General features: G+C 37.8%; 1 protein-coding gene across 4 annotated transcripts in view; it reads left to right on the top strand.

The window, feature by feature from the left end:
- Positions 1-19037, top strand: part of WDR7 (WD repeat domain 7) — a 363545-nt gene that overhangs the window by 37217 nt on the left and 307291 nt on the right. For all 4 annotated transcript variants that reach the window (XM_059140623.1, XM_059140622.1, XM_059140626.1 and 1 more), the window contains exons 6-12: positions 1665-1741; positions 2554-2673; positions 6262-6407; positions 6970-7072; positions 10419-10551; positions 10995-11243; positions 12040-12260. In XM_059140623.1, coding sequence (XP_058996606.1) covers positions 1665-1741; positions 2554-2673; positions 6262-6407; positions 6970-7072; positions 10419-10551; positions 10995-11243; positions 12040-12260 — 1049 coding nt within the window. The remainder of the gene's footprint in view (positions 1-1664; positions 1742-2553; positions 2674-6261; positions 6408-6969; positions 7073-10418; positions 10552-10994; positions 11244-12039; positions 12261-19037) is intronic.

The raw sequence follows: 19037 nt of genomic DNA, 5'->3' as shown, positions 1-19037 counted from the left end.
ACTGAGCAGGGAGCCTGATGCTGGGAGCTCGATGCCAGGACCCTGAGATTAGGACCTGAATCAAAGGCAGATGCTCAACCAAGTGAGCTACCCAGGCGCTCTGGGACTTGTGTTTTAAGCATCACTTTGGTGGCGTTGTTGAGAATGGTTTAGATGGGAGAGAATTTTAATACCCCAGTTGAGGGTGGTGCAGGTCTGAGGTCCAGCGGTGGCTGTGAAACAGAGTAGATGGGTTTGCAGCACTTCCCAAGGGCTTGTCTGCAGGGTATTGGTTCTGAAATTTGTTAACAGGTATTAGTGAAAAAGGAGGGCTCTGTGGTCACATATATTTGAGAGATGTTCAGTGAAATAAAACTGAACAGGCTTCTTTAATCTGGGATCTTCTTAAGTAGAGGCTTTTTAATGCCTGTTAGAGAATTACTGCTTTATTCAAGAGCATAGCAGTGAAAAAGAGATTCAACTTCATTTTCCAGGCAATAGGGAACTCATTATTAGTTCACCTGTAATCTTAGTTCAAGCCATGTTTTCTTTAAGAAAGGACTATATTTGTGACAAGCAGTTTGCATATTTTGAATTTTTGCACGATTTCCATATGAGATATACATGTACTTACTCTGGTTGGAACAGGATAGGCTGTCACTGATGAAAACTTTTGTGCTGTGCATGCACTTCTAAATATTACCAGTTTATAAACTTGCAAGAATATTAATCTGCATTTACCGTATTCTAGTCTTTGGATATTTGAGAATTTTAGCTGTATTGGGATATTCCACTTTAATATAAATTGACAAATTTGTGAGCAGTTGTTGTGTCTCTGGCCAGGCTCATGACTTGTAATCACTGCATCCCCGAGCCTTACACTGTCTGGAGAACTGTGTAATACAGGGAAGTTTTTAGTTAATGACAGCAAATGGTTCTTTTTTATAGTAGTAATAACTCATCTTGACTGACATACTGAGTGCTCTACCTGTGGTATGTCTTAATTCTCGTAGAACCCATTAAGCTCAGTACTGTTGTTACTCATTTGTATTTGCTTATTGAACTTAAGACAGGTTAGTTAAGTTATCTACAGTTTATCAGGTAGTTAGTGAAGAGATTTTCAAATCTCATTTCAAATCTCAGCCCTCATCCAGGGCTCCCTCTGGAGCCCGGGTGAGAGTTTCATGTATGTTTCATGTATGCTGTGATGGCTTTCTTACTTACAGCTTATGCATTCTGTTTTTAGGTCATGTCTTCTCTTGATCACAGTCTATGCAGGGTGTAATGTGCCATAGAATGTCTAGAAGTCAGGCAGAGTGGGTGGGACAGTGGGGAAATGAGTGTCTTTAAGACGTCAAGTGAGTGTGTTAATCCATGACAAATACTTAAAAGTGAATGTTGAAGAATAAAAATTCTTTGTTAAATCATCGAGTAATCATAGTGATCAGGAACATTTGAAATGATTAAAAGCTGGTTAATTAGAAATAAAAAAATTGAAGTAGCTGCAAACACCTTTTCCTTGAATTTCAAATTTGTTTCAAAATCTGGCTTCTGTTATTTCATGAAATATAGAATTATGCTCTTACACCACTTAAAAAGCATTATTATTAATACAAGCCATGTTACTATTTGCAAAAAAGTATATTATATTTATAACCTTGGTTTCTTGGTCCCTCTCAACTTAGAGGACACTGTGGTCGCACTCTCAGCAACGGGCATCTTGAAGGTCTGGATCGTTACCTCTGAAATAAGTGGCATGCAGGTGAGAAGGATGCTCTGTTCTTACAGAGTCTTCAATTTTAGCAACGATAGGCCCCTCCCCTTTTTTCCTCAAGGGCCAGGAGAAAACTATTCTTTTTCAAGAGCCTTATTGACATAGTATTAGAACATCCCCTAGTATGTTGTCTCTGTAAGTGTATTATGTTTTTGCTGTTGATGGCAGACATCTGCTCTTTTGAGGATATGAAATAGAGAAATATACTGTACAAGATATAAAGTAGAGAAACACAGAAGAGCTGGCATTTTCCTCAGTTGCCTCTATTAAAGTTAAGAGATAGTTTGCTTGAGGGAAAAAAAACAAAGCAAACCAACACAAAAAGTACATAAAGCCAATTTTAGTTCTCTCTCTGTTGTTTGGGTTTGAATTCCTTGTAACTCTGTCAGTAGGAATGGTGGATCAGTATTCCGACAGTATTGATGCTAATCTCTACAGCTACTGAATTTTCACACACTGAAATTGGAGGAGGACCTGGAGGAATTGATTAGTTTTTTTTTTAACCTAGAAGGACATATAGATACAGAATTTAGCATTGACTCACTTTTATCATCTGTTATTGCCACGGTGTTGACACTGATTATCATCAGCATTTTAATCTTGAGTAACTTTGTGTCAAGATATTGTGCCTGGTTGTGTTTGGAGAGTATTTTTGTTACCTTCCTTCTTACATGAGAGGTTAAAATGGTGAATATATCAAGTGATACCTTTCTTCCATTTTATTTATTTTTACCATTGTATGATAATTTTAACCGACAGCCAAACCATTCCTAACGTTTTACATATCTTTTTCTTTTCAGGATACTGAGCCAATATTTGAGGAGGAGTCCAAACCGATTTATTGTCAGAATTGCCAAAGCATTTCTTTTTGTGCATTCACACAAAGGTCACTTTTGGTTGTGTGCTCCAGATATTGGAGGGTAAGATAGCCACATAAGTAAGAAGCTGTATTTTTACCCTTCGAGGTGTTGGTTTATTAGACTTCCAAAGATAATTATAAGGAAGAGCTTGGTCTAAGAATATTTTAACCCTTTGGAATTCATATATGATTTTGATATCAAATTTGTAGGGGTTGGGATTTGGTTATATATCGTTAACCTTTTTTGTTCTGAGTTATAGAATGATTCTATTAATGATTATTATTTCATTGATCTTAATGTCTACCTTTTGCTACTGTTTCAGTCATTATTTCCTCAGCACAACATAAGCAGCGGCGGTGAATTTTCTGCAGGCTGACCTATCTTTGTAGTTTGTTGTTACTCCCAATGGCCATTCTGTTCAACTTGTTGGATTTGGGAAGGCTTTCCTACATCACTGGAGAGCTAATGATGAAAAGAGTTTGTTCCTTCCATCTTGCTAGACTTCAGTATTTCCATAACAGAAAAAGAACCAGCGTGTTTTGACCACTTGTGCCTAGCATATATTTCAAAGCTTTCCATGTATTGTTTCTTTAAATCCTCACAGCTCTCTGAGGGGTGGTGTATTGATCACCTAATCCTGCATAACAGATTACTCCAAAATTTAGCAATTTAAAACAATAACATGTTTATCAGTCCCCCTCTGGTTCATGTATCACAGCCCGAGCTGTGGGTCTGCAGTCTGGGCACGGCTTAGCTGGGCGCCTCTGGCTCGGGGTCTCCCACAGGCTGCAGTCAAGGTGGGAGCCAGGATCGCAGTGTCCTCACAGGAGTCCCGTAGGGCGGTTCTGCTTGCAAGCTTCCCCACCCACTGGTTAGCAGGCTTTACATCCAGCTGACCGTTGGCTGGAGACATTGGTTCCCTGCGTGTGGGCCCCTCACAGTCTGGGAATGGTCTTCCTTCAGAGTAGTAAGCAAGCAAGAGGGGTTGTAGCCATGACCCACCTCTTCTCGGGACTGCAGTGTCTCCATTTCTCCCCTGGTCCGTTGTCTAGAAACGTCACAAAATTCCAGCGCGCTCAGGGTTGAGGATTACAGAAGGGTTTGGATACCAGGTCGGGGCAGTCGCAGAGGCTGCCGGCTGCAGTAGGAGCTACCACTTTCCTCATTTTGCACATGAGGCTCGTGAGGTGTAGGGGGCACCGAAAGCTTGACTGAGGGTGTTCAGGCGCTGGTGGAGTTGCTGGGCATCAGCTCTGCCAGCCTGAGCTCAGCAGCTGCTCTCCTTACTGCCGTGTGACCCTGCCTCATAGGGGACAGGCTGTGACTGACCAGACAGGCCAGGGCGGCGGGCAACACCTTAACCTTACCCTCGCCACCACTACTGTTGCCGAATAAGATTAGAGAGGAGAAGCTAGCAGCAGCAGTTACAGTGAGTACATGGGATCCTTCCTTTGTCTTAAAAATGAAAGCGCATGCAAATAGTAATGAACTCGGAGTGTAGGAGGACATAGTTTGACACATCTTTTTCCCATCGTACTTTTCCTTCCCTTCTGCAGGGGCAGTATCTAATGTCATTTCTTGTGTGTTCATAATAAGCGTTCTGTTCTCACATAAGTACGTGAGAGCAGAACAAAAAGAATCCAATAAGAAAATGGACAAAAATGTTTCATAAAAAAGAAAGCCGGTGGCTAATAAATATATAGAAAGGTGCTCAGCTTCATTACTCAGGGAAATGCATAGTAAAACAACATTAAGATAGTACTACTAACTGAATAGAATGACTTTTCTAAATACTTATGGCCAAAAAGAAATCTTTTATGGGTTCTAGCAGTTTGTTAGATGTTCTGAAGGGCTCATCACAAGCTGAGCTTTAAAAAAAATTCATTTTTCCTAATATTTGTATAATTTTACTTTGTATATCTTCAGATATTTAGTATATGTGCTGCTGAAGCGAGCACTATCTTCAAATATTTAATCTGGAACTTATTTTGTATAAATTGCAAGGTGTAGATCCAATGTTGTCTTTATTCCAGATGGACCCCCAGTGCCTGGTGCCATTTGCTGAATAATTCACTTTTCTATTGTTGTGCCTTTATAATACATTCTGTTCCAGTAGTTACTGGAATCTGTTTCTGGACTTGTTGATTTTTCTGTTTATGTATCAGTACTGTATTGTTTTCTTTTCTATAGGCTTTACAATTTTTTTCTCAGATAATAAGGCTGGAGGGTGGTCTCCATTCTTAGTTAGACTTGTCTTGGCTATTCTTGTAGTGTTAATGTAATAAGTGATTAATATAGCAAATCATGGTAAATTCAGATAGGATTTATTTTAATTTCAAAAAGGCTCTGTATAAGCAGTTTGCTTTTTATTTAAGGAAAACTAAAATAAAAATTCTAAGCCATTGAATTTTTTAGCCCTATAGAATACACTTTTACCAATCATTGAAAGTGGTAGAAAAATTATTCTAGGAATTATGAGATCAGGATTTTGAGTCCTAGCTCTAGCACTTATTGGGGATGTGATCTTGAGTGGGTGATGGAACCCTCATTTGGGTCAGTTTGCTGTCTGTAAAATGGAATAGCAATTCCTGCCTCCTGCATTCAGAAGGCTCTTAAGAGATAGTGACGTAAAGGGACTTTATAAACTTTGATGTATCTTACAGATGCAAAGCGCCAGATAGCCTGTGTTGCTGACTTGACTTTTTTGGGGGTGGGGTGGGTACAGGGGACTTGACATTTATATGTGAGAATTATTAAATAATAAAACTCAGTCTTTTAACTTCCTGTTTACTGTGCATCAGCCCCAGGATGAAATAAAGTAAGGTAATTCCCATATTAGTAAAGAGATATTCTGATGTCTAGGTTTATTAGAAATAGTGTTACTGGATGTAGAAATAAAACAGGAGTCATAACATGCATTCTAGAGGCTGGTTCCCTGTGACTTGGAATTCTTGATAGAATATTCCTCCTTTTAGGGGCGCCTGGGTGGCTCAGTGGGTTAAAGCCTCTGCCTTCAGCTCAGGTCATGATCCCAGGGTCCTGGGATCGAGCCCCGCATCGGGCTCTCTGCTCAGCAGGGAGCCTGCTTCCTCTTCTCTCTCTGCCTGCCTCTCTGCCTACTTGTGATCTCTGTTTGTCAAATAAATAAATTAAAAAAAAAAAAGATTATAGAATATTCCTCCTTTTAGGTAAGAAGGGCTAAGGATTCCCTGGCCCTGTGTAAGGCAGCATGCCTGCCCTTATCATATGCCTGACCCCAGAGAGGCACACAGCTGGGTCCCTTGTTGTGTTTTCCCTGTTGAAGTTAACCGAGCCCCATAGCTCACTGACACAATGTCTTTAACTTGAGGTAGTGAATTTTAAAGGCCTGAGTTTGTTAAACGTATTTCCAGAAGTTTTGCTTTGATTTTAGTCTGTTTTTTTAAGAGATTTTGTTGGAGAAGGAGAGGGAGAAGAAGGCTCCCCACTGAGCAGGAAGCCTAACAGTTGGGGCTCCATCCCAGGACCCTGGAATCATGGCTTGAGCTGAAGGCAGATGCTTAACTGACTGAGCCACCCAGGTGCCCCTTGTTTTTAGTTTAAATGTCACTGTATCTTACTTAAATGACACCAACGTGGATTAGATTGGGAATTTCTTGTTCCTTGTAGGTATTTGATGCTGGAGACTATTCCTTGCTGTGTTCAGGTCCTAGTGAAAATGGACAAACGTGGACTGGAGGTGACTTTGTGTCAGCAGATAAAGTCATCATTTGGACTGAAAATGGACAAAGTTATATTTACAAACTACCTGCCAGGTATTCAATCAATAATAAGTTAGGACTTTAGTCAAAGCAAAGAGTCTGAATTCAGGGCCTAACTCAGATGTATGAAAATGTTAAAAATATAAATGATTTAGGTAAAAAACTTCAGAACTTTTTAAAAATAACATATAATGTATTATTTGTTTCAGGGGTACAGGTCTGTTTCATCAGGCTTACCCAGTTCACAGCACTCACCATAGCACACGCCCTCCCCAGTGTCCATCACCTGCCACCCCAACCCGCCCACCCCCCTCCACTCCAGCAACTTCCCGTTTGTTTCCTGAGACCAAGAGTCTCCTAAGGTTTTTTTAAGTTAGATTTATAATTCTAGTTTCACTTCTAAGTACAAAAATTAGGTGGCTCTTTATTTGAAGTAGGGTATTTTATTTATTTTTTATTTTGAAGTTGGGTATTTTAATGATATTAATGCCTACATTAAATTCACTCTAATTTGAAAATCCATATTTTGTCTATTGTCCAAAAATCCTCCTCATATGGTATGATAAAATATTTGATGCCAGTATATTAATTGGATGTTATATTTTCTCATTTTCAGTTGCCTTCCAGCTAGTGATTCATTCCGCAGTGATGTGGGGAAAGCAGTTGAAAATTTAATTCCTCCTGTGCAACATAGCCTCTTGGATCGAACAGATAAAGGGGTAAAGTTCTTCAGGTCTCATTTATAATTGATATTGACATTGAAAATTTTTCACAACTGCATCTGTTGATGTCTTTTGGTTGCTAAGAATTTGAAAGATTCAGGGCATTGTGTTAAATGTCATAAAACATGATATGGTCATTTATAAGCACAGTTGTAAAATTTGCATATCTTAATCATATATGCTTTTGGTGTTCACATTTCTCTAAGAATACAGATGATCTTATACTGATTACATAGAATAAATGACTTTTTGATAAAAGATTGATGGCATAAATTTACGCTATCATGCAATTGTAAACATAGTGACAGGTATAATTTTAGGAGGGCAAAGATAATCATGGAATACTGCTGATTAGTAATAGTTCATTACTTGGATAAGGCATTGCAGTATATCTCCAAAATCATATAGTGGTTTTGTTGTTGTTGTTGTTTATTTGTTTATTTGACAGAGATCACAAGCAGGAAGAGAGGCAGGCAGAGAGAGAGGAGAAAGCAGGCTCCCCTTGGAGTAGAGAGCCCGATGTGGGGATCGATCCCAGGACCCTGGGATCATGACCTGAGCTGAAGGCAGAGGCTTTAACCCACTGAGCCACCCAGGCGGCCCAAAAATCATACAGTGTTTTAAATTATCAGGCATTAGAAATAAAGGATAAAAGAAATTTTTTCTCTATAAAAACCAAAGTTTATTACGATTTCTTTTTTTTTTTTTTTTAAGATTTTATTTATTTATTTGAGACAGTGAGTGAGAGAGAGAGCAGGAGCAGGGAGCCTGACATGGGACTTAATCCTAGGACCCCCAGATCATGATGAGAGCCGAAGGCAGGTGCTTAATCGACTGAGCCACCCAGATGCCCCTGATTTCTAAAAACCTACTTAATATCAATTTAAAATTGAAATGCAGTGGCACTTAGTACTAGGTTTTCATCTCTATATTTTTTGAGCATTAAGGACAAAGCTTTGGTTTTCGAAGTAAAGTTTCCTTTACTTATATTTTGGGTTTGCACAGCTTTTTCATTTTAAACATTTTGTTCCTTCTTTATGTGAAGGGATGTTGAGGGGAAGGAAATTTCTTTTATCAACATTTTGAGTTGGCAGAATTTATATATCTCTGTACAGTTAAGATGCTCTATAACCTATCCGTCATTCTCCTCTAACTTGAATGCCCCCTTCTCTCCAGCCACATAGTCACTTCCAGGTAAACTAAAGGATAATGACTTGTACAAAAAAACATAGAGAAAAAGCAAAATGGGCGCCTGGGTGGCTCAGCGGGTTAAGCCTCTGCCTTTGGCTCAGGTCATGACCTCAGGGTCCTGGGATCGAGCCCCACATCAGGCTCTCTCTGTTCACCGGGGAGCCTGCTTCTCCCTCTCTCTCTGCCTGCCTCTCAGTCTACTTGTGATCTCTGTCTGTCAAATAAATAAATAAAATCTTTAAAAACAAATAACAAAACCAAACAATATACATACTATGGTTTTTTTTTTTTTTTTTATTTATTTTTTTTTTTTTTTAAAGATTTTATTTATTTATTTGACAGAGAGAAATCACAAGTAGATGGAGAGGCAGGCAGAGAGAGAGAGAGGGAAGCAGGCTCTCTGCTCAGCAGACAGCCCGATGCGGGACTCGATCCCAGGACCCTGAGATCATGACCTGAGGCGAAGGCAGCGGCTTAACCCACTGAGCCACCCAGGCGCCCCCATACTATGTTTTTTAAAATACTACCTCCCCAGTATGTTTTAAGTTAAGAGACATATGAGATACTCACACTGTGGAATGCGGAATACTGGTTTTATAGCTGCTGCAGCAACTTCTCCATGTTAGGGATGTTGTTTATCGGTTACAACATTCAGTAATTTTATGACTTTAAATGAATAATTGATTATGCTTAATATATATTATTTCTATAGGCTAATAATTTTTAGGAATGCTAACACTAAATACAGTAAGTAGGTTTTTTGTTAACTATAGTTGACATAACTGAAATTTTTTTTTTCTGCTTTTCAGGATAAGATTCTATGCTTTAATATTCAAGTATTTGTGAATTGATAATCTAAACTTTAATTTTATGAGTCCACCCCTATTTAGTATTTTCAAATAAGTGATCTCACTGAGGGCATAAAATCAGAAAAAAATTTGTTTTAAAAAAAAGTATACAGGGGCGCCTGGGTGGCTCAGTGGGTTAAGCCGCTGCCTTCGGCTCAGGTCATGATCTCAGAGTCCTGGGATCGAGTCCCGCATCGGGCTCTCTGCTCAGCGGAAAGCCTGCTTCCCTCTCTCTCTCTGCCTGCCTCTCCATCTACTTGTGATTTCTCTCTGTCAAATAAATAAATAAAATCTTTAAAAAAAAAAAAATAAAAAAAAATAAAAAAAAGTATACAGGGGCGCCTGGGTGGCTCAGTGGGTTAAAGCCTCTGCCTTCAGCTCAGGTCATGATCCCACGGTCCTGGGATCGAGCCCCACATCGGGCTCTCTGCTCAGCGGGGAGCCTGCTTCCTCCTCTCTCTCTCTGCCTGCCTCTCTGCCTACTTGTGATCTCTGTCTAATAAATAAATAAAATCTTTAAAAAAAAAAAAAAGTATACATAAGAGCCTAATGAATGGTGTTGTTCCTAGTGGTTTATAGTTAACGTGTCAGGCTAGGTTCAAATTAATTATATAAATGTGATCAAGTAAAATGTCATGCTATTAGTTGAAAATATGCTGCTTTAAAAAATGGAGTCTTCTACTTGTACAGTTTGGGTAGTTTTAATTTTGCTGCTACTCTTAGTTACTACTAATTAGTGATGGACAAAAAGCTAGGTTTAGCGAGTTCTCCCCTTTTGACCTTTAAAGTGGAGACTTTTCTTTTTGGTAAAGAGTGGTATATCTTTGTATTAATTGATAGGAGACAGTTAAATAAATTGCACTGTTGTGGTGAGTGATCAGATTTTCTAAAGTAGAGAAGAAATATAAATACTAATTTTAGAGAAAGACTTTAAATGTAGTTTTCATTTCTTTGTATGTTTGTATTTTATTGGACTTGAATATTAGCTGATGTGTAATTAATGCTGTAAAGTTATATTTATGTTATATTACATTGTTGAATATTCATGCTATAATTACTTTTTTTTACTCTGGTTCTGAGGCAAAGCACTTAACATCCTTATCTGAAAAAAAAAAATGTTAATATGTGAAATATTTTGATTAGTAGAAGGGGCTCCTGGATGGCTTAGTTGGTAGAGCATGCGATTCTTGATCTCAGGATAATGAGTTCAAGACCCATGTTGGGTATAGAGATTACCTTAAAAAAAAAAAATTAAAAAAAGACCAGCTTAAAATATTTGACCAATTTTATTTTTCCTTTGGCAGTTGCTGATTTGTCCTCCTGTTACTCGGTTCTTCTGTGGATTCAAGGAACACCTCCATAAACTATTAATTCAGGGTGATTCTTCAGGAAGATTGAATATTTGGAACATATCAGACACACCTGATAAACAGGAAGGTAAAGAAGACAGTAATAAATCATGTGTAGCAATTTCTCAGTTCTTTTAATTTAGCAACCTAAATATTAACCATTGCATAATAAATTCATAGTGTATACGTCATTTTATTCTTCATAGAATTATAGTTTTTTTTTTTAAAGATTTTATTTATTTATTTGACAGAGATCACAAGTAGGTGGAGAATAGGTAGAGAGAGAGAGGGAAGCAGGGAGCCTGATGTGGGGCTCGATTCCAGGATCCCGAGATCATGACCTGAGCTGAAGGCAGAGGCTTAACTCACTGAGCCACCTAGGCACCCTAGAATTACAGTTTTATCACAGTTACCCTTCCTTGATATATATTACTGAATCAACTCTAAGTACATTTATTTTAATGTTTAATTTTTTTCTAACATGGACAATTTTTTTTTTTTTTTTTTTGGATACATAACAAACCTCCACAGAGCTGAAAATGACAACTTCTATTAGTTTGCAAGAGGCATTTGATAAACTGAATCCTTGTCCTGCTGGAATTATAGATCAGCTGAGTGTGATTCCCAATAGTAATGAGCCTCTTAAAGTAACCGCAAGTGTGTACATACCAGCACATGGACGACTTGTTTGTGGCCGTGAGGATGGAAGCATCATTATTGTACCTGCCACACAGACGGCCATAGTACAGCTGCTGCAAGGGGAACACATGCTCCGCAGAGGTATACTGAAGGTCTACCAATGTCTAAAGTGTTCTGCGAACTCTGTAACCATGATATTGACAGTGTTTTCCCTCTTTGTAACAAGTACAACAAATCAGCGTAGTTGTTAGTGTGCTAGGAGTTGGTAGAATTTAATGCCAGTGCAGGTAAGAAATACTTAGTACCTATTATTAGAATACATACCATGTAATGATTGTATCTGACAAAGTATCTGATTTTTACCTCTTGGTGTATGTTAATAGTTTCATTTATTTTTAGTTATCTTTATAGCTTACTAAGTAATAACCACGTTAACAGTAATACTGCCAATCTTTTAGAATAGTGCTGTCCAGTAGAAATATGTATATATGAGTATGTGATTTTTCTATATTCACATTAGCAAAGAATGAAGCAGATGAAATTAATTTTAATAATCTGTTTTATATAACCAATATAGGAAAAGTATTTTCATTTTAACTTTTAGAATTGAAAAAATTTCAATTTTACAATATAAAATCAATGGCAAACAATATAAAAAATTATAGATGAGATATGTTACTTACTTGTTTGTGTTAAATCCCTGGAATCGCCTCTGTATTTTCTAGCACATATGAATCTGCCCTAGCTACATTTACATGCTGAGCAGCCTTACGTGGCTAGTAGCTACTGTATGGGACAGAGTATTTTAGAAGATAAAGTTAGAGGTTTTTTTAATGATAAAATTTATAGCTATTCTGACAATTCATGTTTGCTTTTATTTGTTGAAATTTTGTAAGACTTTAATTTTCCCATTTTAAATCCAAAACCTCATTCACAGGTTGGCCACCTCACAGAACACTTCGTGGTCATCGGAACAAGGTCACATGTTTGCTGTATCCTCATCAGGTCTCAGCTCGTTATGACCAAAGATACCTGATATCTGGAGGCGTGGATTTTTCCGTCATAATTTGGGACATATTTTCTGGAGAAATGAAACATATCTTCTGTGTGCATGGTGGTGAGATTACTCAACTTCTAGTTCCACCTGAAAACTGTAGTGTAAGTTGATCATAAAAGATTATTTTATTGTGGTATCCCAGAGAGTTATATTGCTGTTAGGAGTAGAATCTAGAGTAACTTAAGGAAAATGTGACAAAACAATTAACAAAACTTTTTCAATTTTAAAACTGGATAATGTTAATATATAATATTTAAGTAGAATTATAGTTATTTACTATTGGGCACAGAAATAGAAGATGCACATTATTTTTCCCTTTTACTTCTAAATAGTATGCCTTGTCTTGGAAACACAGTAGCAGTTTATTTTTTTTATTTATTTATTTTTTTTTTTAAAGATTTTATTTATTTATTTGACAGACAGAGATCACAAGTAGGCAGAGAAGCAGGTAGAGAGAGAGAGAGGAGGAAGCAGGCTCTCTGCTGAGCAGAGATCCTGATGTGGGGCTCGATCCCAGGACCCTGAGATCATGACCTGAGCTGAAGACAGAGGCTTAACCCACTGAGCCACCCAGGTGCCCCCACAGTAGCAGTTTAAAATACGTTTATTGAAGTTTCAGTTTTTTGTGTTAAAGTAGTTTACATATTCACGAAGATCTTCTGCAATCTCATTTTCACCTCTATCTGAGCAAAAAGATAGTGAATGTATACTTTGGTAAAGACAAAATACTCATCAGCTTGTTAATAGTGTTTGTTTAAATAAACATTTACTGTGACAAGGGAAAGCCATAACAGTCACTGATAATGATACTGGAAAATTTTGTACATACTTTGTGGAAGCAGATTGCTTCCTTCCGGATGGGTGTGTAGTGATATCAGAAAACACAATAATTTTAGGAATATGAGGTTTGAGGAGGCTTTAGGACTGATAAATAACAGATCCATAATTTCTTCTTAATAATTTCTTTTACTGTTTGTTAATCATGAACTTTTTCGTGTGATCCGTCACCTTTGTGTGCACAGTCACTATTTCCCAGCTTTCACATATGTGTGCATGTGCGCACACACACACACTGTTGTCTTACACACAGCTTTCATGTTTATAATCCATTCAGCTTCACAAGTTATGGTCTTACTGAAATGGAAAAGTGTTCTATTTGTGAATCTGATGCAGTGTTCACAAGGTTATTTCATTTCAAAACCGAAGAAATTTTCCTTGGCCTTTTTGCTTGCTTGTTAATCTTCCTGATTACGTATTTTATCTGCTGTGTTCTGCCAGAGCTAGATTTTGTTTGATTTGATATTGGTGGTGTTGTAGGAAGTCCTAGTGCCAGTTGTCTTTTTTTTTCTGCCAGACTTGAAAATTGTTTTTTTAATTTTTAAGTATTTATTTATTTGAGAGAGAGCGTGTGTGCAAACGCGAGAGTGGGGGAGGTGCAGAGGGAGAGGGAAAGAGAGAATCCTCAAGGAGCTGTCCCACTGAGTGTGGAGCCGGATGTGGGGCCTGATCCCAGGACCCTGAGGTCATTACCTGAGCCGAAATCAAGAGTCTAAATCAAGAGCGGCTGCTTAACCGACTGAGCCACCCAACTGCTCCCAAATTCAGGTTCTTAATCATTCTCTTCCTTCTTTCTTAATCCTTTCTTTTCAAATTGTTAGATTCTTATCTCCATTGCTGTAAAAGTTGCTATGTGTTTATTTAAACAACCAGTCTTCTATTTTCGTGAAACAGATATCATAATGGCACTTGTGAGTTACAGTACTGTTACAGTCTATGCTAAGTTTCATTGTACAGTAGTTAGGCCCTATAGTGAAGCATGAGAATTTTCATCCCAGATTTTTGTTGTTATATAAAATTTTAAAGAAATGTATTTTAAATTATAAATATAACTAAAAGTAAAGTTTAGAGTGGTTTATATAAGATCATGTTTTCTCTTTAAATCTACATCGGTATATACTTTTTTTTTAGCTTGTATGTTTGTATGAGAGCATTCTCTGGTTTCTTTTTTAAAAACTTCAAGTGGACGGGCGCTTGGGTAGCTCAGTTGGTTAAGTGGCCTGCCTTCAGCTCAGTCATGATCTTAGGGCCCTAGGATCAAGCCCCAACATCCCACTTAGTGGGGCGTCTGCTTCTTCCTCTACCTCTGCTTGCCATTCCCCCTGCTTCTGCACTCTTTCTTTCTGTCAAATAAATGAAATCTTTAGGAAAAGAAAAAAAAAAAACTTCAAGTGGATATATGTAATATAATGATTTTTTTTTTTTGACTGGTTGCATTTAGAAATGCATTAGTGAGTAAAAAAGTACTTAGTGTATGCAAACAATGAATCATGGAACTCTACATCAAAAACTAATGCTGGGGGTGCCTGGGTGGCTCAGTGGGTTAAGCCGCTGCCTTCGGCTCAGGTCATGATCTCAGAGTCCTGGGATCGAGTCCCACATCGGGCTCTCTGCTCAGCGGAGAGCCTGCTTCCCTCTCTCTCTGCCTGCCTCTCCATCTACTTGTGATTTCTCTCTGTCAAATAAATAAATAAAATCTTTAAAAAAAAAAAATAATGCTGTTCTGTATGGTGACTAATGTAATACAATACAATAAAGAAAGAAAGGAAGAAGGAGAAAAAGAAGAGAAGGTACCTAGTACACACATGCAGCTATATAGGGAACGGGGTTCTGAGTAGACAAAGGACTGACCCAGGTGCTCGTTGCCTGGCTAATAGGAGGAAGACACAGACAAGGAAGTCTGGTACTTGGGAAATAACCAACGACTTATAGATTTAACGGTAGAGATTCTCTTCTTTTTAATTGACATCCAAAAGTATGGCTGGCTCAGTGGGTTAAGCTTCTGCCTTTGGCTCAGGTCATGATCACAGGGTCCTGGGATCAAGTCCTGCCTTGGCCTCCCTGCTCAGTGGGGAGACTGCTTCTCCCCCTCCCTCTCCCCTTTACTTTACTTGCTCTCTCTCCTTTACTTTCCTGCAAAAAAAACCAAAACAAACAAACAAAAAACCCCAAATCTAACAACAACAGTTAAGACAAACTTGCTTTTTGCTTTGTGATGATTTAACAAGTAGTGATTGCCTGGTTAATAACCATTTCATTTAGTTGGTGGTTTTAGGGGCATCAAGTAATGTACCTGAATGTCAAAGAGCCTAAATGATTAATAGAAAGCTAAGAATTTGATATTTGCTAAATGTCTAGCAAATGACTGTCTTGCTGATAGGTTAGAGTTAATGACATATAAAGCGTCTAGTGCTTGGGTTGTCCCTCTCATAAATTGATCTGGTATCATTTTCTTTGAACAGAAAATATTTTTTAAAGTTGTGATCTGGTCATTGGAAGATTATAAGTATTTACCAAACACACAATGATTAAAGATAAATATCAAAATGTTTGTTGTCTGCTTTTTGGATTAGAACAGAGTTTTGGTTTTTATCTTAGGTAGAATCAGAAAGGTGAGTTTTCACTTGTAGATTTTTTTTTTTTTCAGGAAAAGATGTCCTAAAACAGAAGAATATTAGTTGTGTTTTAAAATTTACTTCAATTATAATCAAACATGTAGAAGGTTGATGATTTTTCCTTTATTTTGTAATCATTTTCATGTTTACCAACATACGAAAGGTTTTAAATACTAAGCGGATCATTGTGTCTTAGTGAGACGGTAAAGAAGGAATGAGATCCTATTTGTAGGTAGAAAGATGCTGCGGGCAGCTCTGAGGCAGACGGTAGACTCCTTCACAACTCCGGATACATGTCTCAGCGGACCAGGGACATGTGCTTCCTTCCCTGCATTTTAGTGTTTCTCGTCCTTTCTTCCTCCACTCCCATCATTTTAACCCCATGTTAGTGTCTTTTTAACCAAAAAAACCTTTCCGTATTCTTGCTATAACATAGCATCAATTTGTTGCCTGGTGCAGTGGTTCTGTATACTTTATTTTTAGTAAATGATTTCAGTATTCTTTTACTAATGGGAGTTGTAAGTATTTAAACATTTGACATAGATGATAAAAACTGCCTAGCTACAGTATTGTGTAGAGTACTTAAATTGAACAGATTGTTTTTACTTTACATTGAAGGCATTTTTGTTTTTCATTTTTTTAGATGGATTTACATTTTTTTCCCCAAAATAGTAAAAGTCCATTTAGTAGACAGAGCTCTTTGAAATTGAGTTTGATTCACCAAGTAGTCTCTTTTATATATATCATAGATTATTTTATTTTATTTTATTTTAAAGATTTTATTTATTCATTTGACAAAGGTCACAAGTAGGCAGAGAGGCAGGCAGAGAGAGAGGGGGAAGCAGACTCACCGCTGAGCAGAGAGCTTGATGCGGGGCTCCATCCCAGGACCCTTAGACCATGACCCGAGTCAAAGGTAGAGGCTTTAACACACTGAGCCACCCAGGTGCCCCGATACAGATTATTTTAAATAATTAACATATAATGTTAAAATTTTTCTGAAGGTATCCTTTAAGATATGGACTGTTGAAGTAATTCAGGGTTGTATAGTGCTGAAGGATTATTGCGAGCAACTCAGAAAGCTTCTGGGGGCAGTATTACCATCTGCCACATAATGTGTTTAAGTCTTCCCAGAAATATAACCTTGTGTTTTAGGAGGAGGTTCAGGCAAATGTTAGTCTCCTACAAGGCCTACCTTATATAAAGATAAAGGAGAGATACTAACAACATGCTTTGAAGGATAAGGGGAGGGGCATCTTCTAGGTACTCAGAGAAATAGGGAGCTCTGGGAAACTACTCAAAAACTGCTGTGAGCTTTGACTATCTGTGTGTTTTGACTTTAGGAGAGATGTTGAAACTTGTAATTTTGAGATCTTTAATATTAGGTTATTTGCCATCTCTGTTTCTTCTTCAGGTTATCGAATGTAAAAGGAAAAACTTGAGTTTGAGGTTTTTTTCCTTTTTGGTGGTTTGGTTTCTTGATGAAACAAAATGTGTCCTACATGCAGATGAATGATACCTGTACCTGTACTGTATATACACGTGAATGAAAATTACTCATGTGCTGTACATACACACAAGAGATATATATACACATGCTGTACCAATGTGCAAAAGGCGTATATGCATGTGCCGTGAGTACACAGAAAAGATACATCTACATGTACTGTGTATATTTGAAAGAGAACATATATGTGTGCTGTGTATACATATGAAAAGCACATCTGGAAAGAGACTGAAGTGAAATGACTTAAATAGTATCTGAATTATACAACACAGCATACAGTTCTATACCATTTTTGTTTGTCATTCCAAGTTGTGTTTATTGTTTTTAAAACAGTGGTTTTCACCTTCTGTATTGCTATTCAGAAGTTAAAGCTCTGAGGCAGTTTGAATAGGATTCAAATTTAAAGTAGAATCCTTGGGCGCCTGGGTGGCTCAGTGGGTTAAGCCGCTGCCTTCGGCTCAGGTCATGATCTCAGGGTCCTGGGATCGAGTCCCACATCGGGCTCTCTGCTCAGCAGGGGGCCTGCTTCCCTTCCTCTCTCCTACTGTGATCTCTCTCTGTCAAATAAATAAATAAAATCTTTAAAAAAAAAAAAAAATAAAGTAGAATCCTTATATTGTTACTCTTACTACTATTATTACTAAAATTAGATTGCCACTTTAAATACTCATATAGAAAAAAAAATAAATAAATACTCATCTAGAAGACTTTTTAAGGGGGCGCCTGGGTGGCTCAGTGGGTTAAAGCTCCTGCTTTCGGCTCAGGTCATGATCCCAGGGTCCTGGGATCGAGCCCCACATCGGGCTCTCTGCTCAGCGGGGAGCCTGCTTCCTCCTCTCTCTCTGTCTGCCTCTCTGCCTACTTGTGATCTCTGTCTGTCAAATAAATAAATAAATCTTAAAAAAAAATAAAAGAAAAGAAAGAAGACTTTTTAAGGAAAATCTGTTTTTAAAATGGGCTTGCTAAAATTTTGAGTTTTTAAATTTTAACTTTTCATCTACACTGAGAATATTACTGTATTATTTTAAAATATTTCATAAATAGGCATATAAAATGCAAGAGGTCTTAAACCTTCTTAGTGAAAAGCAAGTCTCCCTTCCCACCTGTTCTCTAACTGTGTGATCACCTTAACTCATCTTGGAATCTTGCAGAGATTTTCAATACTAGAATGTTTTAATACTTGAGAAGTGTTGCACTTGAACTGAATCCTCAGTTATTATTCTAATAACTCTCAGTTATTAAAAAACTCATAAATCTAAGTTATTATTCTAATAACTGAGAAATTTAAGTAGAATGGTTAGAGATAGAATGCTTTTCAGATGTGGGTAGCTGTCAGAGGTAGGCTTTGGTGAATATCCAAAATCTGAACTGGAGGCTAGGGGAGGCCAAAGCCTGCACCAGATCCCCAGGGAGTTTGCAGAAGAGAGCTCTTGAAAAGGAGGGCAGATTTCTTAAGGCTTCTGGAAAGCTGCAGCAGGAAGCTGCCTGCATGACTCCGGCATCAGGGTCAGTGCTTCCGACCGAGAGTGGTCTGACCTCTTCCCTTCAGCTCCCTGCCGGCTTCCCTTCTTATTCATCCTTCTTTTTTTTTTTTAAACAATAGCTTCCAGTATGAGGGATTCCACTCTTCAAGATCCATTTCCACATATTTTAATTTAAGAGAAAGAAACCAGACTTTGTAAAAAAAAAAAAAAAAAAAAAAGTACTAAGAAAATAATTTTAAAATGTCAGAAATGCTTTAAAAAACATTTTCCCTAATAAACCAAACAGAGATTATTGACAGGCATGAAAATGCAGAAATTAAAAGATAACACTAGTGTTTCCTGCCTATAGAATGGTGCAGATGTTTTTGTGTGGAACTCTCCACGTTTCCTCATTGAACAGTACTTGCAGCGGCTTGGCTGCGCCTGTGATGTGGA

Source organism: Mustela lutreola, chromosome 11, assembly GCF_030435805.1.
Source record: "Mustela lutreola isolate mMusLut2 chromosome 11, mMusLut2.pri, whole genome shotgun sequence".
Lineage (NCBI taxonomy): Eukaryota > Metazoa > Chordata > Mammalia > Carnivora > Mustelidae > Mustela > Mustela lutreola.
This window is presented reverse-complemented; position numbering and strand designations above follow the sequence as displayed.